Source organism: Egretta garzetta, unplaced genomic scaffold (assembly GCF_000687185.1).
Source record: "Egretta garzetta isolate BGI_Z169 unplaced genomic scaffold, ASM68718v1 scaffold509, whole genome shotgun sequence".
Classification (NCBI taxonomy): Eukaryota; Metazoa; Chordata; class Aves; order Pelecaniformes; family Ardeidae; genus Egretta; species Egretta garzetta.
The window spans coordinates 645,278-672,072 of NW_009260814.1; the positions used below are offsets into that span (position 1 = coordinate 645,278).

The 26,795-nt window shown below is 38.8% G+C and overlaps 1 protein-coding gene across 3 annotated transcripts in view; it reads right to left on the reverse strand.

The window, feature by feature from the left end:
* Positions 1 to 3,995: 3,995 nt before the first annotated feature.
* HIPK3 (homeodomain interacting protein kinase 3) overlaps positions 3,996 to 26,795 on the reverse strand; it is a 117,668-nt gene continuing 94,868 nt past the window's right edge. For all 3 annotated transcript variants that reach the window (XM_035902323.1, XM_035902324.1, XM_009646919.2), the window contains 13 exons: positions 24,759 to 24,878; positions 22,799 to 22,885; positions 21,766 to 21,950; positions 20,813 to 20,972; positions 20,293 to 20,416; positions 16,947 to 17,068; positions 16,663 to 16,787; positions 16,394 to 16,555; positions 15,116 to 15,412; positions 14,045 to 14,185; positions 10,005 to 10,240; positions 9,601 to 9,728; positions 3,996 to 8,014 (listed from right to left, as the gene is read on the reverse strand). In XM_035902323.1, coding sequence (XP_035758216.1) covers positions 7,538 to 8,014; positions 9,601 to 9,728; positions 10,005 to 10,240; positions 14,045 to 14,185; positions 15,116 to 15,412; positions 16,394 to 16,555; positions 16,663 to 16,787; positions 16,947 to 17,068; positions 20,293 to 20,416; positions 20,813 to 20,972; positions 21,766 to 21,950; positions 22,799 to 22,885; positions 24,759 to 24,878 — 2,364 coding nt within the window. In that variant the 3' untranslated portion in view covers positions 3,996 to 7,537. The remainder of the gene's footprint in view (positions 8,015 to 9,600; positions 9,729 to 10,004; positions 10,241 to 14,044; positions 14,186 to 15,115; positions 15,413 to 16,393; positions 16,556 to 16,662; positions 16,788 to 16,946; positions 17,069 to 20,292; positions 20,417 to 20,812; positions 20,973 to 21,765; positions 21,951 to 22,798; positions 22,886 to 24,758; positions 24,879 to 26,795) is intronic.

Sequence of the window (26,795 nt, forward strand, 5' to 3'; positions counted from 1 at the left end):
CCCCCTCCAGGCCCTCGAGGGCGCGCGGAAGGCGGCATCGGCCCGTGGCCCCGGGTCCCTCCCTAATTTTTTGAAGCAGCTGTGGCCAGCACTGCCTTTTAGGTGTAAGTGAAGCTGCACCCGCTCACGGTGGTCCCGGGACCTGGCAAGACTAAAAGTCCTCCCCTGCTCACCTCGGGAGCCGTTTGTTGCCAGCTGATGCACCTGTGAGTCTCCGGGCCAGGACACCGCTGAAGGCGGCCCCCTCATCATCCGAGGTGCCAGCGAGCAGCCCAAGCCCTGCCACAGCACAGGGCACCGCTGGCAGCGTTTCTGCCAGTGCAGAAACAGCTCTGAGAATAAAGCAGCTGGATTGCATGGCAGGGGTTGAGCAAATGGGCAGCTACGTTCTCAGCCACCCAGCGTGCAACCACAGGAAAGGTCTTCTCCTGTCACCCCTCTCCTGCACTCACTGCCTTGGTCACTCCCTCCCTGCCTGCGACCACGCTCACACCTCCAGGCTGAAAGGGAGCTTCAAAGGACAGAGGTTTGCCTCTGTGGTGCTTGAAGGTAGACCAGGAGACCAACCCCTGCATAAAATGTATTGTGGTGAGCAGAGAAGTTGAGCCGCAGCAAGAGGCAGAAGCTGCCTCAGTCACAGTCAGACCAAACATCGTGGCAATTCATTTAGTGTCCAAACATCATGGCAATTCATTTAGTGTTTTCCATAATTAGTGCTTTCAAGCAGAGGTAATGTGAATTCTTTACTCTAATCTCATTTCTTTCCTGGCACTGCTTCCTTGAGTTCTTTTTGTTCCCAGATCATGTCTGCGGGCAACAGACAGTGATGGTGGGGAGACCAAAACAAAGGTGGGCTCACAGCACCCCGAGAGCTGATTCTGAAAGGGTGTGGCATCACTTACGTGTGGGAAAGCTGCCCCAGCCTCCCAGCAATTCCCGCAGAAAGGAAGATGTCGTCTTTCTGATAAATTCTTAAAAGTCAGGTTTGAGGTGGAGCAAGCCCCGGCACGGGCTAGCCGCAGCTTGACATCCTGCTAGCCAGCGACTCACAGCATCCCCAAAGTCCTGATGACCCATAATTCCATACTTTTCTGACCAGCTTAGCACGGTCAGAATGCCACCCATACAATTGCTCAGCCACTAATATATCCCATTTGTGCCCTTTTACTCCCTTTTTCCTCAAATCACTAATTCATTCTATGCAAAATCAGCTTTCACGTGATGACTGCTAATGACCATCTACAGAGAAAAGATGGCAGTTGTAGGATTATTATAGTAAAATGGATAGCTTACTCATCACTCCGCTTTATTCAGGGCCAACGTAGTTAGTGCAGGGCCCTCTGGTGGTACCTTTTGTTATCTTTGGAGAGTCCTGCCTTAAACCTATTTAATTAGTTTCATATTTTTCTAAGTTTTGTCACAACACCATCTTTATAATAGCTCCATCATTAACTTAATGTTGACGGTGCTTTTTTCTGACCTAGCTCCTAACCATCTCAATTTTCCATTATACAGTATGTATGCGTGTGCACATATTTTGTATGTAACAAGTATTTGTTTCCCTAGCAGATTTTGTTGTTATTTCAAAGCATTTTTAAAATGCATTTTTTCCAGAATGATGACTGGGTAGGATCTCTTACAGCCAGTGAAAAATCACTGAAGTTTTCCCAGAGCAATGGCCTAACATCATCTGTATGACCTTGGTTGAAATGAGGAGTAAAACCCGGATCCAAAATTGCCTTGCTTGCAGTAAGACCTACCACAATCATCTGCAGTCTTGCTTGTCTTTATGAAGGAACCCAGAGATGAGAATCTCATTCACAGATGAGAAGAGACTAGCGGCCATGCCACGACTTCTCCCTGAAGCGGGTGGCAGGCCACGGTCTCTGTCTTTGCAACAGAACAGTTGGCATTTTTCATTTTGATGAATAAACAGGCCAAATTTATGAACATGCCACTCCACAGATACAACCACAGAATGGAGTCCAGTCTCCAGGCACCTCTACCAACAGGGCGTAGATGCTCCCAACCTGCTACTTCAGGATTTAAGGAGAAGAATCCACTCCAATGTGTCTTGCAGCTTCTCAGCATGAAGCTTCCTTGTTGTAAGGAAGAAAAGCCAGTGCTGTTCCCCAAGGCAGGGGCGGCTGGAATTACCCAACTCTGCTCGAAGCATGTGCCCAATGCTAGAGATAAAATGCCCCTCCTTACAGGTGAAAGGTAGGAAGATATAATTTCCATCAATCACCATCAGATCTTACCCAATGTGCCCTCCTGCACAGCAGGATCTCACTGGCATCAGACCGCCCATTTAAGTCACGGTGTCATTCAGTGGGGGAAGAGAGGCAGGGAGCGTGACGGCATTTCTCCACCGTTCCTGAGCTCCACACCCCACAAGACATGCACTATAGGCCTCTAAGGAAGTTACAGCTCTTTAAGCAGGGAGCAGCGGTATTTCACAACCCTACCAAAACTTTGACTCACGCTGCCTCAATTCATTACAGCAGCTGAAGTCACTGCATGCGCAAGTTGCACCGATTAATGTGATCTACCGTGAGTGTCAGGGCTGCACTGCTTTGTGAGCGGTACCGAGCAGTAGCTTCTCTGCTGCCTCCCAGAGACTGACCACCTCTCCAGCTGAAAACCTAAGCTAATTCACTGACAAAACACTGCATCATCCTGAACCAGTTTGTCCCGCTACAGATCTGTAGCACGCCACAGCTCCACCGACCCTCAAAGCTTTTCCTTGAATGAAACTGTTAACACAACAGCAGTCTAAATTTGTCCTTTGCATTTAGTGACAGGGAAAATACTCTCCAAATTTTAAACCAGTCATCCTAAAGACAGTTGAGAGGAAGATTACTTGCTCATAGTCGTCTGTCCTAGTCCTGTCCTTGCACAGGATGGGAAAGAGCACGGGGACAGCTGGACATTGTTCCTAACAGAAAGCAAGAACAGACAGGACTTCAGAGACAGCGTATTCCCCCTGAAAGGCTCCGGCTGCCTTTCCTCGTTTGCTAGATGTTTCCAAAATGAAGAGTGTAAAATACAGCAAGACAGTGCCCTATTTCCTATGGGAAATGATGAATATTGATACCAACACCAAGGTGCACTTAAAAGTCAACAATACGCAAGTCGAATCGTAAAGAACGAAAAGGAAGCAGCTTTCATGGCAACAGAGGTGTCTGTAGAATTCGGACAGCTACGTTTTCATGCGGCCTAAGGTGCAGTGCTGCAGGACGAGCTTTGCAGACAGCACAGCCAACTCGCCTTGAAGAGCGAGCAGCTGGGAAAGGCCAGCAACAGCAGCACCTCGTGTTTAGCAAAGTAAGGCTTGCTGTCAATTCTGAAATTGTTTGGTATCAAAATACATCGCACTGTCATTTCAGTCTTTTACATTCCATTTACGGCAGCACCTTAAATTCGACGCTAAGCACAGAAACCACGCTACTTCATAGATACTCATGCCCAGCAGCCTGCTTCGTGACAGCTTCCAGACCGCTAGATTCCGTGAGTAAGCACTGTGACCCCACGTCAGAATGAGCACGTTTGGCTGGCAACAGCACCGGCAAATGTGCCTTCCACGGGTGCCTGGTCCCCACCAGGCTGGCCATCTGGAGCGGGGCCACCTGCGGCAGCAGAAGCACCGTCCTGCTGGCCAGGCAGCAGTCGCCACAGGCTTGGTACAAACTTCAGGAGCAGTGAGGTATCTGCTGGTATCTGGGCCAGATAACCTTTTCCTAACGTTGTAAAAGTGGGACAACCGGAACGAAGAACCTTCAAGGTCTGGCTACCTCAAAGGCAGATTCTTAAGATCATCCTAAAAGCAAACCCTGAAAGTTAATAAAATTCAAAATTTCAGAAAGCAGAGCAGCTTAGTCAAATGATTATATCAGAATTCTAGAGTCCTTCCCATGAATTTTCATTGCCTTTACCTTAACCCAGCCTTGATTTATCAAGAAAAAAGGAAAGCCACCAAAAGTCATCTGCTGCAATATATATTTTAATTCAAAGTGAATCTCGACAGTAATACACCATAAATTCTTATTTTGACACTCACCAAAATAGTCACCTGGAAAACCCGCTTTTTGTGACAAAGTACAGAAGGCTTGGTCACATTTAAATCACTGAGAACTAGAAAGAAATACTATCGCAAACTGTAAGAGACATTACATCCATAAAAAATTTTCCCAGTCCTCATATTGTAATATTGCACAGTGCAATTGCTACATGGCAAACTAGTGTAGCATAGAAATCCAAAGCAAAAAAAAAAAAAGCCACAAGTCTACAAATTGTTAAACAGTAACAGTTCAAACTTATTAATCAAGTCTCTATCACTGGGTATTTCTAGAACAAGTCTTCCTACAACTTGCAGTGTGATTTAACTTTTACTTAACACAAACCAAGTTAATTAGCAGTAAAAACAGAAAATTTAAAAATTAAAACCAAAAAAGTTAATACAGTAGCATATTTGACCAATAAAACACCCTGAAGTAAAGTTAAAAACTGAACACAAGAAATTCATATAAAATCTTGCAAATTAAAGTAATATGCAGATATGCAATTCCGTAGTCATGCAGTGTTTTATTTAAAAAAGGCATTAAAACGGTAACGTGTATAAACGCTTCTCAGAGGATGACTTATTTTTTTTTTCTCCACAGAAAAGGCCCTTGCCCTGAAAGCTTTTTTTTTCTGCAGATGGGCCCCAGACACTTGCAGTGACAAGAATCCGTTCTCTCAGAGTGTATTGCAGGATGGGGAGAAGTCACCCGGTATATTGAATTTAAGCTGTGGCAGGATCCCAAATATTTCGTTCTTTGAAAATGCAGACATTTCTAAAATTGCAATACATAGAAAGAGCAGCAGATCTAATTTGGGGCGCATTTACAGCAACTTTTTCCTGCGTACGACAGGGTACTGTTGTGATATACAGCTAATTGTGTCAATTTAACAAGCACATTAGCTTAAAACCTTAAGCACAGTAAAAAGAAAGTACAGTAAATACATTAGACCAATGAAGATCCCCATGGCCCCAGAGAAAAAAATGCATGTGTTTTTTTTTTTATCACAATACAAAATTCATGTACTCCATTTGCATTGGTGATTCTTGGTGTGTCCATTGCCTGCAATGGAGTAAGCACCAAAAAAAGTCGCTTCCCAACACAAGGGAGTGAACAGAAAACCATCTGCTGGACCATATAGCACAAGTTTGAAGTGGCAGGGTGGATATCCAATTTGAGCATTTTCTTGGCTCCCTATATTTAGGCTTTATATACGTGTTGGTAAGATTTCAATTCATCAGGATTCTCCTAGTTTCTAATGTATACTTTATATACACACACTTGTACAAAATGCATAGAGTTGATTACTAAAAACACTGAAACTCTTGGGAAAAGCTAGGTTTCTTAATTTTCAGTGTGATTAAAAATGTACTGCTGGTATTTTTATTATCTTTTTATGATCTAATACTGTTGTATTTTAGTTATTACTTAAAAAATAAATCAAATGTAGGCACATTTATTTCATTCAGACATTCATTAAATAAAACACTGCTTGTGTTAGTGGAGTAAAGAAAAAGATTACCAGTTATTAGCTTATTGACAGAGTTAAACTCAAATGCTTTGCACTCTTATTCCAGTCAACATTGCAAGGATTGTATTCCAGATTTTGTTTTAAAAAAAAGTTAAGTCAAGCCTGCAAGATGCAGCTTCTTAAGTGTCTACACAATGCCAATATGAAAACATAAAAAAATTAAGTTACATCAATACATCCACTTATATGCAGTGATGAGCTCAAAGTTAATGGAGATAAAATACTGATGCAAATAACACACCCCAAAAAAACATACGCAATCATCTTCCATCATTTACAGTATAGTAGTTACGACACTTCAAACATGAAAACAAATAATAATAATAAAAAAAAAACCCAAACCCAAAACCCAGCTTCTATTTCATGTAATTAGACTTGTACAGAAATTAGAAGGCTAAGAAAGAACTAGTTAATCACCTAATTTCACAGCTATCTGAAGTGGCAATCATTATATAGCAGCTTATCTATGATACATTCAAGATAAATGATACAATTTATTACTTGCCCATAAGCTAAAACACAGCCTCAGCTTAATACCTTCTGTAAATCCCATCTCTACACTACAGCATACTTGAGGTCTATGGAAAAGTAGCTACCTTTTATAGGAAATGGATGATTAAGTCTTTGGTGCTGCAAAAGCAACTTCATTTGAACAAAACAAAAAACGAGAAAGACACACTTCCTAAGGAAAAAAATAACGCAAAAAGCATGTAATTTACGTCCCTGACGGAATGTATTAAATAAGCAAACACCCGCAACAGGCTAAAACAAATACTATCATGTAAAAAGACTAAAATCTCTCCCATGCATAAATGAAAGATTGCACACAAAGAACTCACACCTTTTCAAGCTTCAATAGTAAATATTCTGCTACTAGTCATTAAATACTGCATGGTTTGCTCAAGCTAAGATGAAACCACACCATGGATCAATGAGCACTTGGCTTTTTCTTTCATTAGCTAGTCAGTCATGCCTACCGCACCTCTAAACATTTTATTATATCCAATTAGACAAACACTTTTAAAATAAGCTACTTAGGTTGTATTGCAGTTCCATTTACCAGTAGGAAATACTGTGTTGTGTGTCACTACTCAATAGCTACTGAATCAACTTTTCTTAAGCACTACTGAAGTCTTGTCTTGAAGCTAGATCGTTCTTGGGGGTGGGGGGGGAAAGACAGCAAAATTCAGCTACAGCAAAACACGCTGCCTTCTCAATAAGGAAAACACACCCAATACTAAAATCATACCACACAAAACCCAAAATGAGCATTACGCTATCAAAAAAATCAGCAGATCTGAATTTTTAAGTGCTGCAGTCCTCAACATTTATATATAAGTAATAACATTAACAACCTCAAATATTTAAGGCACTATGTGTGGGAACAGTTTACAATGCAGCTGAGATTATTAGGACAACAACATTTAAGAGCAATGTTTAGGCTTTTTTTTTTGCCCATGCAAAAGACACATGCAATGTGAAGAACAACAGCTCAACTTTTAGATAAGTGACTCAACATTTAAACACCAAAATACGCAATACAAACAAGTTACTTCTACACTGTACTGCTGACATATGTGCATCTGTTGCTCTAGTTCTGTACACTTAATGGCTTCCCAAATGTAGACGTGTCTTGCACTAGTTAGAAGGCAATTTTATAAAAAATAGCAGGAGCAAAACCAGATTTCTGCTCCCATAAGTCACCTGTCTAAAGTTACTATATAAGAAGGTAACACAACCAAAGACAAGTTATACCAAATGTGCAAAACACATTAAAAGTGAGTTTTTTTTAAAGCTCAGAGTTGTTTAAATTGCACCCAAGTCTACATGATTCAAAAAAATAATTTTCCTGTTGTGCCATGGCTAATATTTAATAAATACCATGTTTCTTCTTAAATCAAACTTCTGTATCATTGAGCTTCCTCAACATACTGTATTTGAGTTCTCACATAAATGGATACTGGCTGAGTTTTGTTGGACTCAATGGAAATCCTGTGTAAGCAGGTGATGCTGCAATGTACGAATGTGGGGGGAAAACTGGTTTGTACTGAGTCTGATGAATGGTTGGGGAAGGTAAGAGACGGGGATTTATGCCAACTGGAACTTGGTGCACTATACCACTGGGATGAGATATATTGTACGTTGGATGTTGTAACAAGGGTCTTGAGGTACATGGCGAGGCAAGGAGGTGGGCAACGGGTGCAGCAGTACTAAGGGGTGCGGACGACGGGTACGGAAGGATAGCAGGCTGTCCTCCGAGATGGGTACTTCCAGGGAGATGCGCGTGCACGGTAGTGTGATTTGGACTTCCTTGCGGAAGGGAAAAAGCATGACCGGCAATGCTGGCTGGGATGTAAGCCTGCTGCCTCCGATGAGCATAGTTTCCGTTCCATTCCTGCGGCCCAGATCCAAAGTGCTGAACCTGTCCACACACAGAAACGGGCAGGTCTTAATATTTCCAAGTACAAAGAGAATTTGAAAAATGGAATAATGCACTAAAACTAGTCAACTTAAAATCAAGAGAAATATAGAGACAGGAATAATTCAATGCTTAAACAAAAAAAAAAAAAAAAAGAATTAGCTATTTAGATAGTAGCACAGACAGGAAATCTGACAATAAGAGATGGTAAACAGAACACAAGTTATTTTAATGCTCTTGCACAAAAGAAAAAAAAAAGATAAATTGCCATGCTGGGCTGTTTTAACAGAAATACCATGTATCACATGAGCAAGGTGCTTATTCCACTCTACTCAGCACTGGCTTGGCATCAATTGGAAGTGCTGCGTTCAGTTTGGGCACCATAATGAGGCACAAAGAGGACAAATAGGAGAGAAATTTTAGAGGAGAGCAGAAAAAATAATAAACGGATTGAAAATATCTGAGACAACTAGGCAAACAGAAGTCTAGGGCTATGATCACAGGAAGATGTGGCAATCATTATCCATTCCAAAGAGAAAGACTAAAATCAATTACTCCCATTAAGTGATGCAGATTTCAAACTACATAGGGCATCTACCAAAGGAGGAAGGATCAGCATAAATTTTTCTAACGAAAATAACATTCTACACTTTCTGCCAAGAGGCTGAGGAGCCGCAGTCATGGAAGAGATTAAAAATTAATACTATGCTGATCATATTAAGGTTTTCTTAGAATTAATTAAACCAATCCTTCCGCATAATCATGCGGAAGGGGAGATAGTGTCACCCACCCAAATGTTTCTTTCAATCTAAACTATTCAAGTCATTATTGGTAAATCCTCTTATCTACATATAGCATGCTTGCATTTAGTATTTAACTTACAATTTAATATCCCCAGTTACTCTGCAACTTATACAAACAGGTACTGCTCTTATATTAAATGTACCTCCAGATATCTAACTAAAAGCTCAATGCTGCTACAGCTCAAAATTAATTATTTAAAAGGGGCTTAAACTTGATGTCATGTGTCAACTTATTTACTATGTTGTTGGGTAATGATAAAAGTAGCTTTTAAATTAACTTTGGGTAACCACAACCTCTTCCCACCCCAGCTTCACTACCCAGCAGCAAAGGTAAGAAACAGCTGGGTTTGCTAAGCTCTCTCTCATCTCTGGATACTCGAAGTACAAGCGTTTTCATGCACACTACTAACAGAACAAGGCTGAAACATAGCCCCAGTTTTTAACTGCACACTACAAGCATTTTAGCATTTGGATGTAGGAAAAAATATGCTAACATTTTTCATTCTGTCTCGTGCTTTGATTTCGTGTAGGCATTGATAATCTTCCCAGAATGGCTTTTCTATTGTTTTTAAAAATAAAGTCAGCTGCTCTAAAGAAAGTGACCAAAAGTGAAAGATACTTATGACTTGCCCAGTAAGTTGAAATCCATTTTCAAGATTTGAACACTTCTGCAACCAAGTTGTGGAAAACCTGCAGTTGCCATTTACAGCAACTGAAATTGTGAGCATTCAGCATATTTGGAACCTCATGACAGAAAAAATACTTCTTAGATGTAAGTACACATACCTGACTGAAGTTTATATGTTGCTGATGGAATGCTGATGTCAGTTTTTGCTGACGGTTTCCTACAATAGAAGACTGGTTTATTCTTCCTAGGACAGACCGACCCTTTTTCAGTGGCTGGCACGTAGCATCTTCCAAATATAAATGAACAATGTTATATTTTTGTTCTCACTATTCGCTTCTAACACAAGTTAGACAAGTTTCATTTGCTTCAGCATACAGGGAGAAATAATAAAATAATATACTAATTAAAGTCTTAAAAAACAACACAATTTACAAGTGTTTATTACAGATTAGCAGATACACAAGTAGGTCAAAATTTTCATATGTATGGCTATTGGATAAATATTCAAATTTCTGTTCTTATTTACTGGTACAGAAAGAAAAAAAGACCTTAACTAACTTACCTGTATTCACCATCTGTTCATCAATACGTAGCCTGTTTTCAAGTCTCATTGGTGGCACCACTACCGTGCAAACAGCTGATTTGGTTTCAGGATTAACCGATGCTCTCGCTTCCTTATTTTTATTGGTATTAGCTACAAAGCCATTTTCCACAAATGGGCTGTCATGACCTGAAGAGTCCGAAGTTGGGGAACCATCCACCGTATCACATCCACTTTCCTGTTCGTCATCTGACATGCTGTCAAAAAAGAAAAGTATTGCATTGAAAAAAATACATTTTCATAACATAGACACATTTTATTAAATTACCACATAAAATTTATGGAAGTGAAACTCAAAGGTGGATAAAAATGAAACATTTTAATTATCAAGCACAGACATTCAAATGGCAGTTCAATATTCAAACTCATTCTACCCATAAATTGCAAGGCTCAGAGAAAGGAGATAACTTCTACATAAAGACTTTGATGTGTAACCCAACTTGCACCCACCTTGTAATTTATTTTTTACATAATCTTGTACTTATAAATGACCTGAAATTTCAATTTTTAGGTCAAATAACTGGTTGAAGAAGATTATTTCATTTCTTCCTGAAACAAAAGATAAAGGTCTCCCAATAGTTATTACACCAGCAAAAGAGAACATACTGATCTAATTTTCTTCTAGAAATCATCCTGGAGTCTGCAAAAAGCCACCCCTGGGGCCTGTGACAGTCAGGATGGGATAGAGCACACTGAAGAAGCAATCTGCACAGTGGCAGGCAGCTCCCTCCCATCTGCATATCAACTACCAGCAGCTACACTAGACCTTACCTACTGAAAAATTAGGTCTCTAAAGCTCCTCTGGAGACCCCTGCCTGTGTGTGACTGATAGATTCTTTTTAACAGATTAAGGAGACAAACACAACCCTCTATTTACACGGCAGCTTGTGGTCTGTGAAATCCATGCTGGTCAAGTGGCGCAAAGTCATTCATTCAACCGCTGCTTATGCCAAAGCAGCTGGAAGGGGAAAGAGGTGGAGAAACCAACTCATAGTAAGAGCCTTTGCTAACATTTATTGAAGCTCCGTGCTTGTATCAGAAGAAGAAATGGCTAAGAAGATGACAAATGCCAGCTGCCAGAAGCAAGACCACAGTCTAATCAGTGGAACCAGAACCAAATAGTTTTTAGGCAGCAAGTAGTAAACAACCTGGGAAAGGAAACTGATTTACAATGAGCTATGTTGCCAGAGAAGATACTCATCTAATTTACGTATTATTTATTCCACAAGCAAAAGGTACGTCACAGACTCATCGCTAACAACAAAAAAGGAAATTTAACTAGTCCTCAGCTGGGACTGTGGCAGGTATGGATTATATGGATGGCAAGAGACATCCTTCATTTAATGGAGCTAAAATGAATGGTATGAGGCGATGAATAAGTAAATGTAGATGCTAACAAAGTTCCTGATTGGAGAGGATAGGCATAAGAATTAAGAATTCCTATAAACTAGAAAAACATTAAAACCCCCAAGTATATTAAAAATTGGTGGAATACTTGCATGTTTTAAGTTAAGCATGTAACGGCACTGAATTCACTAACCCCTAAACATGTGGTCAAGTTGTTCTTTGGTGATTTTATAGCCAATGTAACAGGTCCTTACAGCATGGTGAGTAAATTAAGAGAATATAAATAAAACCATTTATAACATTTAATTTTTTGCGAAAAGTACGTTGACACTGTGAGGGCCAGCACAATAACCTGAAGTCTTAGTCAACAGAGCTAGGTTAATTCTGAATAGTTTTTTTAAGTAACAAATAGTAATATTGTGACAACTACTAAGCAGTTAATTATATTCCTATATTCTTAACTTTTGATTCAAGTTACTAATTCTATGACTTAATATATTAAGTCAAATGCTAATGAAACCATAATCTGACACTCTCCTTTGCTGTTGACACAAAACTGAATTACAGACGGTCAGTTCCCTGCAATTCAAAAAAACCCACTGTAAAATCAAGCAGGTCTTTATAAAATCTTGCCTGGTGTTCTGAATGTTTTGTTACTGAAGGATATCATAAGCAGGACTGACAACGTTAACTATCAACCAGTAAAGACTGCCTGATGCCTCCCTGTATACGACGTATCTTGTTACCTAAATCTTTACTAAAATGTAACCATTGGAATGGAAAGTCTTCAAATGCTTCTAGTTATTCTCTAGTTTCACCGTCAGAAATTACAAATGCTTGGAAATAAGACCCAGGACATACACCTGGTTTAGTCCACCTATACAACTCCGGTAACTTTTTATTTTAATATTAACAAAGTCCCAGAAATGGCAGAAATTTGTCCGGTATTATCTTCTACATCAAGTCAGCCTAAAAAAAAGAAAAATCTATCCATGTGCTCCATTACTATACTTTTGTTGTTAGATCTAGCAGTTCTGTCTGCATAATGAGTTGGATCAGTTTATTAACCTAATAGAAAACTAATCCACCCAGAACCCCATGTGATTGGATTAATGATAACACAAAGCTGCATCTTGAGTAAACTTAAAACTTTTCTACTGTCCTAGCACTCACCAGACAGTGCACATCACCTCCTTAGAATACGCTTTGCCAACCCTGCACAGTACAGAGAATAACAACACACTACACCTTTCAGAGTATTCAGTATCCAATGCTGCAAAGATTTATTCACCAAATCCAAAGTTTTCAGGCCTTACAGAATACCAAAGAGATGTCAAAGTTGTTCATGCAAAAGTCTTTTCTTATACCCCCCCCCTTTTTTTTTAGGGGAGAGAGTTGTGTTTATACAAACAGAATAATTTATATGTATAAATTATCCATTAAAAGCATTATTAAGTCAAGCTGTCCAAATTTTAAAACAAATACAACTCCCTGTACAGACGCAGTTTGATTTCTTTGTCAATACATGCTGCTTCAATTACCTTAAACAAACTTTTTTTCATTAAGACTTCAGTCTTACTCATTTTGCACAATGAAACTGCTCTGAGTTTGAATCAGTCTTTTCTATGTAGAAAGCTATTCTACAGAAAATAGGAAGTGAACTGTAGAATAAAAATAAAACAATTGGTCATGCTTATGGCAGCTGCTGGTTGCTTGCAAAAAAATTAATTGTATCCCTAGGTCACAGAATTTCTGTGGGATACTGGGTAAATCATGCCAAACCAAACTTTTCCCCAATACCAGCAATTATATACCCCAAATGTTTCTTGGCCCACAAACTCATATCTAGGGATCCAGTTTGTAGAAATGCCACAAGTAGCTCCAGTTGAGATTCCAACATATTAGCACCAGAAGGACAGGGACTGAAATAAGAGGAAAAGCCATCTGCAGGTGCCCCAGCCAGAATATCCCAAGTCATTGGGAAATTCTGACTGTGTCACAGGTCTGTGTTTTACAAGTGTCACACAAATTGATGCTTTAGTGTCAAGCTCTCAGGTACTGTAGAAAAAAATGCCATAAAATAGTTCAGACTTACGTTGAATATTTTTGTAAATTTTGAATAATGTGCAAAAATGAAGGCTTAAGCTAAACATCAACCAGTGATGATAAAAATATTTAAAAGCTGCTCATGAACAGTGTTCACATAAGCAAGGCTTATGTTTGGTAGCAAAAAAAAGGCACCAATGTCATTGGAGATTACAGTACAAGATACACAATGGGGGAACAAGAGGGTGCAAAAATGAAAGATGTTCTGGTAACTTCAAATCTGTCACATCCTACTTTGGCTTACTTAATTTTTGCAACCTTAGAAGATTTTTGTTCTAAAGGAAGTTGCATGCAACATGTTTATATTTTCTGTGTAAGAATCTTTCATACAGTATTATGAAGACTTCCAATGTAGCAGGACAGATCTGTTAGGAACAATAAAAGAACAGTCTATGCTATGCAACTGTAGGCCAGTAAATTAATTTTTAAATACATCATTTAGCCTCACCAGATGGCAACATAACACAATTTTCACAGGTTGTTATTACAAACTGAGTCTGCTGTACACTAGGATCTTTCTTCTTACTGAAAGCAGCACAGCTTTTTACCTGTTGGATCTCTTGCAAGGAGATGGACTAGACTGTCCCGAGGAGCTAGTACTCAGAGTGCTATCAGGACTGCTGAGAGAACACACACGGTCAATGTTCAGGGTGTTCTGGCAGGCTTCACAGTCAAGGCTACCTTTACATCTACAGCAGAAAAAGAAAGTGAGCGAACATACCACCTCTCATTCGTTCTTTCTGTATGCCACTGAATTAGGTATAATTGTGGAATAAAAAGAGGTCCAATAATAGAAAAGGTCCCTTAAATGTAAATTAATATGCAATTCCTTGTTTGTTTTACAGGTTTTTAAACCTTTTCCAAGTTCTTTTGGAAATTCTAGATTAAACATGCATTTTTTGAAACCTGCTAAACGAATAAATTTGTTAGTGAATCAATACTAAAACAAGTAGATAACAGATTTTACTCTAACAGTTCAGAGTCTCGAAATATTTGACAAAGTTTAGATTTAAAATACAATTTCCTCCAGTACTAAAACATTACAAATAAAAATAAAGCCAAACAAACATTAAGCTTGTAAGCCCTCATTTAAAATGATACATGCTTCTTTGATAGCTTTGTGAAAGAAAACTCCTTTAGGAGGTTTTTATACCCAATGCTTTTATACCCAAATGCACACCTTTTCGTAATGTTAGAGAAGTATTTTTTACCCATATATATGTATGTAATGTTATCTACTGGATACTACTGCTAGAATGATAACATTGGTTATACAAAGCCAGAAGACTGATCTTCAACAAATAAATAGGGTATTATAGTATTAAGCAAAAAAAAAAAAAGTATGCTGGATCAAAAAGTATTCTGTTTAGACCAAATCTGTTACAAAGGAATAATAAATTATTTGCTTCCTGTTGTCAATGCCTAACATGCATAGATTGATAAGGTAGACCTCTGAAAGTATTTTTCACTTTCAAATAAGACACTGCTACAGAGTTAACTTCTTAGTGAAACTTGATGAGAAGTGCATTGTCTTTTTCTAACTCAGATTCACTAATTACAGTAGCTATGCTAAGACCACTATATATAAGTAACACCTTAAAGTAAACATCGATTCTTACTCTCTCAGTGAATGTGTTCGTCCTATGTCATCTTCATCTGTGTCACTGCTGATGGTGATCACACTGACCGCTGGGCTGGGGGAGCCGGCAATGAAGATAGCCTGGCGCTGTTTGGTTGAAAGAGATGAATCAGGGTCCAGCCTGACCGATGCTTCACAACAGTTACTTTCCTGTCCTTCTGAGTTATGATTGTCCTGTGCTTCTATACAACTTATTCTCTTTACAGCCTTCAGGTTAAGTATCTTTGGAGATATAAAGGCTGAATTTCGGATGTTGGTATTTTGTAACACATTGCTCCTGCGAAGAAAACACACCATTTGACATTTAGTGAATCTCTACCAACAGACCTGAAAACTGTACTATTTGCAACAAAAACAAAGCAAGCAACGTAGGCTACAACACCAATTTTCTAAACTAATAGAAAGAAAAACATAAAACAGGAAACACAGTCATAAATACTTGGCATATATGATTTCAGACATTAATAAAAAGAAAAAAAACCAGAAAGATGCTAATAAGAAGCTACGTTGCCGCATCCAAACTAAGCGATATCCAAGACTGAAATCTGCAACAACATGGAATACAATACATTGAAAACCCCATTTTCCTATAAACGAAAAAAGAAACTGAAATCCTGTTTGGGTGAAAAACAAGCAAAGAAAACCTGGCCAGATTTCCTGCAAAGACTCTCCCTGAAAACAAAAGCTGGTAGCCCCTGGATGAAAGCCTTGCTTAAAACAAGACTGCTGAAATTACCCTCTGTAAACCCTGTCTTGCCCCCTCTTGAGGATCCTTTGCAAACACTTTGTACAGCAGCGGGGCATATTTTCTTCAGCAAGCAGCTGAAGTATTTTTGGCCACTAGTGAAAGACAGACTATTCTTAAGACAATTGTAAGGCATACTGCAACCCTGTTATGTGGTATCTATTTTCAATTGTCTAAAGCTGATACATCCTCATGCACATAAGCCTAGGAATATCTATTAGAGCTACCTCAATATATTCTTATACCTTCCCAAGGGCTATAAAGACAACTTTTGCTTTGGCACATACTAATCAACAGGAACTAAAACCTCTTACTACTGCAAGTATTTTTCCATTTAGTCTGTATTGCCAAAATAACACTGAAAACTTAGGGCAGAAAGAAGAAATTTTCCCAGAAGACTGTTTAAGTACAGTTGTTGATAACAAACATGCTGCTTTTACAGGCTACTCCCCTACCCACTGAACAACAGCTACAGATACACTATCACTGAATGTTAGAAATTAGTCTACCAACCTGTTCTGACACAGTTTGTTCCTCTTGGTAGCTGCAGGCTGAGGCCAGACAATGTGTGCAATGCCCACACTAATTGGCTGAGGGGCAGACAAGGTTATCTGATGTGTTAAAAGAGGCTGCGGTATCATTGAATTGTAATGAGTGCCCTGGGTAATCATCTTCCTGAGGAAAAATAAAGGAAGCTTTAAATTGCAAGTCATTCGCATTGCATCCATAAATCTTGTTAAACCAAAGCCATTAAGGTACTGCAAAAAAATATGTGGACTTACCCCCAGTCTCCAAGCCTCTGTGGGCCAGCCACAGGATCAGAGGCCAGAGATGTAGCAGGAGCTGCCACTGGTGCTACTTGCTGCCATGCAGGAACCAGTATTTGCTGGGTCTGATTCGACCACGTCTGTTGTGAAGCAGAGAAGATTTCACCATGCAAAGAACGACTGAATTTACATTAGCTGCTTGTAGCTCAGCACAAAACAGAAGAGGGACTGCAAAAGAACTCAAATATTTACCAACTAATAATAAAACAAGTAAGATTTTTACTTGGAAGTAAGCCGACCTGAGAAAGGATTCCTGCTCGAATCTGTAGTGGCTGAATTGCGTGGGCTTGGGTCACCAACGGAACTGCATTATCCACCCTCAGGGAGAAACTGGTGGGTTTACTGTGGTTTGTAGGAATTCCTATCAGGGAGAAGAAAACACATACCCAAGCTTTAAGCAAAACGCCAGTCTTGCATACATTTTCTGAGCAGAATGCAAACATAAAGGATTATTTTACAACATTTTACTATTTTTTTCTTGAGGTGTTTATGGTCTACTTCCGAAATTTAGACTTCAAAACCAAATAAATCAACACCTAAAAGACTTCTGTGCCATTACATATCTGCACAAATATGTGATGCTGTAATTTCCAGAAAGAACTGCCAATAGCTACTATTTGGAAACAGACTACTAGAAAGCGGAAAGACTTTGTCAGGAAGTTCTGCAAAGCTAAGCATTTTATTCTTCATCACAGATTACATTAAAAGTATTTGAAAGGAAGCAGACAAAAGTAAACAGAACTGGATTTCAAAGCTTCTCACAGCTGACTCCTGCACATCCCATGCTCTGTATTTCCAGCTAGCTGAAACCCATTCCCCTTAGCTCTTACAGCCAGCAACACCACATGTATAATGCTCCTATTTGTTACCAACTCTTCTGTGGGAAACAATGTAAAATTTTCTGCCTATGCCATCAAATATCTGCGGTAGAATTCATAATCCTATTCCTCCCTTTATCGAAAAAAACGCAAACCATAGCACTGTTGGAATATTACCACAAGAGCACAGTAGGAAAAAGATGCATTTCATGCTCTGTACAGATTTCATTATTGTCACAGGAAACTAAGAGACATACAGCACGCTGCAATGTTTACTGCTAATAATAATTTTTGGCATAACAACATTAAACTAAAATGAAAGAGGATTTTTTTTCAACAGATATCGCAACAGGACAGCTATGATAGAATAAAATACTGGCTAGGTAAATAATACTCATTTTGTCTTCTAACTGCACTTTTTGTTTTGTGCATTAGTCAAAGACTAAGCAATGGGTGTTCAGAGGCAACTACTAAAGAACTACTAAACTAAAGATTAAAAGTGGGTTTTTTTTTAAATCTTTACAATAAAAGATGAAAAAAAATCTTCATCAGATATAGTTCTCTCATGTCATAACACAATACTAAGGTTATAACTATGCAATCCAAAGCTTTTAGTTTTGAAATACTGTTGACTAATTTTTTCCACACAGGCATCTAGAACAGCAATATCTTAACTCTACCAGAAGTAGCAAGCTTTAGCACTTCAGATACTCGACAGAGCAGCCAAGCAGGGAAACCTTGAAGCAGTGCCAGATACCATTAATATCCCTTTCCCTCTGTGCCAGCAACTCAACTTGTCACCTACGTGATGAAAACAATATATTCCCTTCATTCAAGCTGTAGCAGAATTTAAATTTGGAAATTTAACATCATATTAAGAACACAGTATACAGATCACAGATAAACTATTTGCCGGTACTGTTTCCTTTTCTATAATCACTTTATTCATCCGGGTATAATGAAAACAGTAGGGCTTTTAAATTATGGAAAATGTCATTGTGTAAAGCATATATACAATTTAAATGCGAAATTACTTAGCCATACTAAGTGCTCAGAAGGAAATCAGTATGAAGCTATGCACTTAGATCATACAGCCTCTGACACTCTGCACGGTGAACACTAAGAGTTTTCATGAGTTTCTGGAACTCAAGATAGATGTAGCAGCCACAAATAACATTACTGATAAAGTATCTGTCTTTAAATAAAGAGAGAAAGACTTCCTGGGCTTTAAGTTTAGCTTAAAAGTGTTTGGGTTTTTTTTCAGAGTGAATGTAGTGTGATTTCAAAAAACTTCAACTGCAGAGGGAGAACCAAGGAGGAGTTTGAAAGTCATTCTTAAAAATCCCACTTCCTATAAACTCTAGCATTTCAAGATCTGATCTCAACATAAAGCTGAACCATCACTAAGACAGGTAATTTGCATCTTTGGAGATGAAGACTAAAATCAAGCTACCTTAATAAGCAAACAATATAAACTACCTTTCCCTCCCCATAAATGACTATTAGTAGCATAAGAAGGGCCATTTTTCATCAGCTCCTCTCTGATCAGCCCATTACAAACAGAAAAATCAAGTTTTGCTTTGTATGTTCTGAGATATAAATGAGGTTTTAATGACTCCTCCAAAAGCTAAGACGTACATTTGCATATCACAAATGCATTTGGTTAGGGAAACAGAGTCCTTCTACAGATGCATAGGCTTATTCGGCTGTTTTTTACACTGCAGAAACATTTCCATGCTAGTATTTCCACCTCGCAGTCTTCCAAATGAGTCTGATAATTGAACTCTGAGCCAATTATTTCTTTCTGTAACTAAAGAATTGCATGCTTAAAGTGATCTTATCCTTTGTAATAGAGGAGAGTTCAGCCAAGCTGCCCTTTCCTCCTCCCAGCACGATGCAATCAACATTCTCAAAGATTTAGTTATGTGTTTTTCAGTCATCAGAAAGCTGCGGCAGTTCTGTCTAGCATTATAACCATAGGACAGTAAATGTGACGCTATTTACGTGGGACAGCTACATCCCTTAATGAAGCCTCAAGTTTCGAGATGTTTTCTTAAACATTCACTTGGAAGTCAAATAACCCCCCCCCAACCCAACTTTATTATCCAGACAGATTTATCACAAGAACTGTTATATTGTCTTATATTGTCTTATCCTTATCTCTAGGATACCCTAGAGATGTAGTTGCAAAAAAAAAAAAAAACAAAACACCAAACCAAAAACACCACACCACCAAAAACCAAACAAAAAAAAGCCCCAAAACCCCAACAACAAAGCAAACCAAACACAACCACACAAAAAACCCCCAAGCAAACCACCATGATCTAACCAACAAACAAAAAAACCTCACACACAACCACCAAAAAAGAAACAAAAAAAACCCCACACCACCAAAATACCCACCACAACACTGATATTCCCTTCATCTTTCTTGTTTCATCTCAAATTTTATTTCAGAATACCCTCCTTTCTTGCTTCAGTTTCCACATTGTGTCCCGCTATTTTATCTGCACACATATATGTATATATGTATATATATGTGTGGTATATGAAGATGGGCTCTGGATTTTCTGTGGATGCTGATTTGCTATTTCTTTTAGAAAGGTGCAATGTATGTGGATCTGACTCACATGTTAATTTTTTTATGACATAACTAAGTTCTTTTACCTATATAGCTTAAGTGGATATAATGGAAAACTCAAATACTTCTAACAGACATACAGTAATGCTCATATTTCAGGAACGTAGCAACTATGGTTAAACATACCTTGAATAGTTGGAGGACATATAATCAATGCCTGTTGGAAAACATCACTGCAACCAAACTGAGCAGTTCCTGCCTGCAGTGGTATCCCTTGGTGCAAAACTGAATGGGCAGATGCAGTTAATGCCTAGAGGAACAGATTCAATACAGGTGACATTGTAACTGTGCATCTAAATCTTTCACACACTTGTCCCACCAGCTTATATAACAAACAATTAAAACAACTTAGAGAAATCGAAATTTCAAATACATTTCACAGGAAGCAATGCCTTTTGGCCACCGGAGGGCACTGTAATACAGCACTGCTTTGCTATGGCAACACCAGTTTCTAAGTTAAGTTTGAAACACACTGAATTCTAAAGGGTCGGTTTGTTTGTTTGTTTAACAAAACATTAGGAAAAAATGAGAGTAAAAGACAGAAGATGTTGTCACTTAGTAAATGTACTTTTTCAGTTATGAAATTAATTAAAGAAACTGCATCAATGGAATTTATAATTTTAAAAAAAAAAAAAAAAGTTTTTACCTGACTTCTTACTGGACCAATTTTGGTAAAGCTCGCAGTCAGATTAGCTGCACTGCCTGAGGCAACTGGTCTCATAAGTGATGTTTTATTGCGATTACTTAAGTCATACAAATTTGATCTGCATTTGCAAACATCCATGATATGAAAACAGGACTTCACTCTATCAAACCAGAAAATAAGTTGCTTTCATTAGAATTTCATGTTGTTAAATATATAAAACAATTACCCAGAACAAGAAAAAAAACAAACCACCAACCCATAGTTCAAAGCCCACAGCTCCCAGTTTCACAGAATGGCATCATACACAGAAGCAGAAAAAAGAAATACTGCTATTGCTATGTTCATGTTAAGCCTTTGTAATGCGTATTTTAAAATCAAGAAAAATAATTCTATTTCCTGCTCCTTGTATCTAACACCACTTTGCAACAACTGCATACAAATAGGAAGGGTAGGAAAGTAAATGGATGGAAAGCTCTTTCAGTGAAATGCTTGCACTTTAGGAAATCCACAGTGAAATACAAAATTCCAGAACTGCAAGAAAACTTCCAATGTATTCCATATTAACTAATGCATAAAAGAAGGCATCTCAGACGTTCATCTCAAAACACAATGCCTACCCTAGTTCTCAATGACTGACAGGAACCAAGGCTCTTCATACTTCCATAAATCAAGCCCAAGTTTCTGCAGTGTTGGAATTTTATCAAACAGGCATATAAATGATAACTTAGAAACCTATTGCTCTAAGTGTTACTGTTCAGAAAAAAACACAGTTGTTCAAACAGTTTCCTTGACCAAGTAGATGTGTGTAATATTGCAAGCACTTGAAGGAATTCTCTAACACATTACAAAAATGACAAAAGATTTTTCTCTCTGATAGCAGATGAAACAGCACTATTTACACATGACTCACTACAATGGAGATTTAAAAAAAATAAATTTTGTGTGTTACATACTGGTTGCTATGAGGGAAATCAAGGAGGTGCTTCATGGTAACAAAAGAATGGTTCAGGGTCTCAGCTGGAGTGATTCTTAAATCAGCATCGATCAGCAACATTTTCTTCAACAGACTGACAAATTCCCTCCTATCTGCCTTCTCTGCCAACAGGTCACTTCCTTCTAAATCCATCACCATGTTCACCTGGTATTGAACAAAACAGTCAGATAGAAGACATGAATATTAATTTAACTCTTTCTGTTATTGCTTTCTGCTATAAAATACTAATATTCAATGATTTTATCATGTGGGGCATGGTGAATTTGCTAGCTTATCCCAGTATGGTTGGCTTGGAACTGGTGACTCTTTCCTCCACACACACTACTCCCCTTGTGCCCTCCCAGCTAAAAAACCCCTAAAGGATTTATTCCAGTCTGGAAAGTAAGGTTTGGGGTAAACATCTTTATATGGTCTAACTTAAACTACAGAGGTAGTTTCCAAAAAAGAATTTCAAACACGTATTAATGCCAATCTTGCAAAAAGATTTGATTTGCTTTGCAGGATATGAAAAAGAATGAAAAATTTCCTGTTGTTATTTACTAGAGAGTTATAAAGCTGAAGAAAAGTGCAGAAACAGTTATGTTTTTCTAAAAACAGGAACAAATAATTACATTGAGAATTATATTGTTAAGATAGCAGAATTATACTGGAAATGACACAGTTTAGACAGCAGGATCCATATGCATCCTTTTTTTACTCAGAATGGCAGAGAAGGTACAAGAGAAAGTATGCATTATACATAAAATTAAAGCGTTCCCCCCACCACAAGGACAAGTACCACTGTTTAACACAACCAATGACAAAGACAGATCTTTATAAAAAGCCCAAAGGACTGACATAGTTAAACATCTTCCTCAGAGCAACATATACAGAGAATAATAGATATGACTGATATACAATAGATAATATTCTAAAAGGTGTTTATTTCAAACTAGTAAAATGTTTTAAAATCACACATTCCTTTTGCAAAGGAAGAATGCTTCAATACTCACATGCACTATATCATCCAAACTGTTGAAAATATACTTTCTGGCCTCCTTAGACTTCATACCTGTCTCTGCCTCATGCTCTTCCAATGTCTAAAAAGGGAAGGAAAGCTGAGTTTAGAAGTTGACAATAAAGGACACTTACAGCTACGAAGTTACTTTACATATTTATTGGCCTAATAAATCTGTTTTTAAGAACCCCAATATTTCAATTGTGTATTTGTATACTGCTTTGCTGACTACTTTCATTTTCTAAATCAAAATACAAAAACTACTGAATTTCACATCTGAGTGATCACAGCAGTGGATTACAATAGATGGTTTGTAAATCACACAGAAGTGCTGAAAGCCTAGCAAAACACTGTTTAATGAAACTCTCTCATGTGCTCATATCTTTATATATCACAGGTTTTCTATTACTTGTATTTTACACATTTCCTCAAACTCAGCCTTTTAATTCCAAACAGCAGCAACATCATGTCACTGTAAAAAAAAAAAAACAAAAACAAAAACAACAAAAACCAGGCAGGTTCTGCTCAATTTCTCTTTGCTTTCTCTCTCTTTTTTTTTTTTTTTGGTTATTTTTATTTTTTTATTCCTTTGCATACCCAACAGTTGGTATAAGTATTTTAAATACAGAAGTATGAAACAATTAAATCTCAGAGAACGAATGCGATCGCCTATCAGTGATTTATGAGCTGGAATACCACTTTCTGTTACAATTTTCCTCCTTCAACACAGACAGCACAAGGAGGCAGGTTTTATTTTAAGAGTCCATGTTGCAGGAGGCAAGGCAGGACTGCAGGGAAGAAATATTTTTAACATACAGATTACAGAAAAGTTTCCAGAATTAACTTTGACAAAAATTGCAAGTAATGACCAATGGTCCATACCAAAACTCCTTTTTTCCCCCTGAAACAGCATTTAGTCTGTTGTGATTTAACCTCTGAAAGGTAACAGCTTCTGAAAATGGGGAGGGCTGTTTGCATCAAGAACTCATTTAGGTTCTCTGATACAGAGAAGCCAGATGTAAACTGTCACCTAATGATCAACCGCCCTAAAAACCAGAAAACTGGTTGGTGTAACCGGAGAATCCTTACACAACGCGAGCCGGCAGTGTTACGGCAGGGGGGGGGCCGCCCCAGCCGCTCAGCTCAACGCGCACCGGGGATTTACCAAGTTGCTGTGCAGAGTTACACAACTTGCGCTTTGAGCTCGTCAGCTGTTCATTACTGCAGAAGTTTTAGGTCAGCTGTAACTGTTTCCTGACTCCAAGTCCTCCAAAAATTTGGTGAAGCAGTGCCATGAAGTAGTATAATTAAAAAAAAAAAAAAAATCTGCATAGGCAGTTAAAGCTCTGCTTACAGCCAGCGTCCAATAATGTTGCTTAGAAAGAAAGAAGGTGTACAGACCATAAAAGTATTTTTTTTTGGTCTGCTTTTGTTGTATTGCAGCTTTCAGCCAACAAAGACTGTTTTAGCATGAGATCTGAAGGAAATGAGCTGTACACTCATGTTGTTTCTTAATCCCCTTTCTCCTAGGAACTTCTGGTCCTGAAACCAGTTTTGAACAAATTTTGACAGAGCAGTTTGGACCTCGGAAGCAAATTCTTTAAAGCAAACTGAAAAGCAGTGACCAAACGAGAAAATAAAAACTCATTTAGTACCTCTGGAGATACAAGGCTTAATTTGAATTCACTGCTCTCTCACCACCTGCACCCATGCACCGGCCGCCCTGCCTGGCGGCTGCACCAGCCCTGGCCCTGGGCCAGCTGGCGGGGAGGAAACAGGCACAGGCTCGGGGCGCCGATTTTGGGGAACAGGAAAAATGGAAGGGATACAGAGTGGGGACTGATAGAAATCACAGGAGATGTGGAAAGGAGCTAACAACATCATAAAGAACCTTGGCATTTGTCTTCTCTGGTCACGAAATAATATAGTGTTTTCTACTATAGTATACTGTTTACCTTTAATCTCCAACTAGAATATGGTGCGTCCGTTTCTCTACAGAAAAATCTTGCAGTTTTCGTTCCCATGCTTAACAACTGCTCTCCTGGCAAACCTTGAGTCTGTGAAATGTAACGAATCTGAGGAAGAACAACAAAAAAAAAAAAATATGGGAAATAATTTACCTTCGATTTTCAGCATCTGGCCTACACAGTTAAAAACTTGTCCTTTCATTTAAAAAATGGCAAAATGAACCCACCCTCAGAGCACCATAGTTTGGCAACTACACCTTACACAGGAGAGAAATCTAATGCTTGAGAGTTTGATGCTGCTCCCTCCGTCTCTCAGAGAAAGCCATACATAAGCAAACCTCTGAAGTGACCTATATAAGCAAGCTTTTAAAGTTTGGTCACAGAAATGTGGAGCTGGGAGAGTGACTGTCATTACCTCCTCAACCCATTCAAATCCTAAATGGAATTTTTTCATTCTAAACAGGAAAATTAGTAGGAGTGCTTTGATTGCATACAGAAGTTTGATGGTATTTTTTGGCATACCCTCATTATACAACACTATAAAATTCCTTCCTGCTTGCTGTTTCCAGTGTATCAGACTTTTACATGTCTGACACGCCTGCATATCAAGCAAACATTCGACTTGGAAAGGGCGTGTGCATACAACATCTAGGCATCCAGCAAAAGATACTGTCCTCGTCTCAGAAAATCTGCTACTGAATGTGATGGGAACAGACTAGTTTTGTGGATGAAATGGTCAGATGCTCTTTTCCACTGAAATGACTAACATGCATTTATTTAGAAGATAATTTACTATTCATTTTTCATTACCTTTCTTATAGTTGATGATACAAAGTATTACCTAAAATAGTTAAGCTTCAAGGCTCCGACAGAAATCTGTTGAAACAACAGGTTATGATGTGTTTTTAATTACTGTGCATGCAACGTTAATTCACTGCACAAGGGGGGAGTTACCTCAGAAGTAATACTTCTTTAAGAATTAAAAAAAAAAAAACATTCAAGAAAGAGGAATTGGAAGAATAATTGGCAATAATTGAAAACTGAGCTTGTTGCAGGTTGGGATAGAGGGAATACAGAGTCCAGCAGCCAGGGCTGAAGGTCCAAGGGGAGCAAGGGCTGGAGGGCGTTGGGCAGGGTCCCACGCCACAGACCTCCACTGAGGGGCTGCTGCTGTGGGCCAGCCCCCGGGAAAGGTGGAGCAGCTGGATAGTAAGAAAGAATGGAAGGGGGGGGGCGGAATCAAAAGGAGAGAGCGGTGAAGTACACCAAAGCAGAAACTGGGAGGAAAGATGAATTCAATGGAAGACAGAGGATGTGAGAGCTAGGAGCACCTGAGAAGAGAAAATCTGATGGGCAGTAGAGAGAAAAGGTGTATTTGAGCAGAAGCCTTGTGTACAAGTGACAGGTCAAAGTGGGGAGGAACGAAAGAAAGGTGTACGCAAGGCTTCTGCTCAAATACAAGTGACAGGTCAAAGTGGGGAGGAACGAAATGCAACGCTGCCAAATTTTGGTATTTAGTATCCTCCATAATTCCCCACATCAGGGAATAAAGAGAATTGCACTCTGACCAGAACTCTTTCTAGATCATTTAGTTGTTTTCTAAGCATATTATAAAGTCTTACAAATCAGTGGGGGAAAGACAACACATTCATTCAAAAATTTAGCAGTTAAGCACCTGTGCCTGTTTTTAATGAGCATTAAAGCTCTGAAGACATGGCTATTTTCCACTGAGAAGTACAGCTGTTACTGGATATAACCACAAATGAATATAATAACTAAGACTTTGCTTTCAAGGGCTAGCGTGTTGGTTGCCACATGCCAGGGGATGGGGGGAAATGCAGCACAAAGCCCTTGCCTGTTCATTTACTCAGTGAACACATCACGTAGCAGGAGGAAAGGAATTTCCTTGGGAGCCACCTCCTACCACTGCTGTACTCGTGTACCCTGAAGAAAACCCTGAATCAAGCAAGTTTTGCAGACCTGCTTGAGCACAGTGACAAGGCTGACTAAAGTAAGGTAATTCCT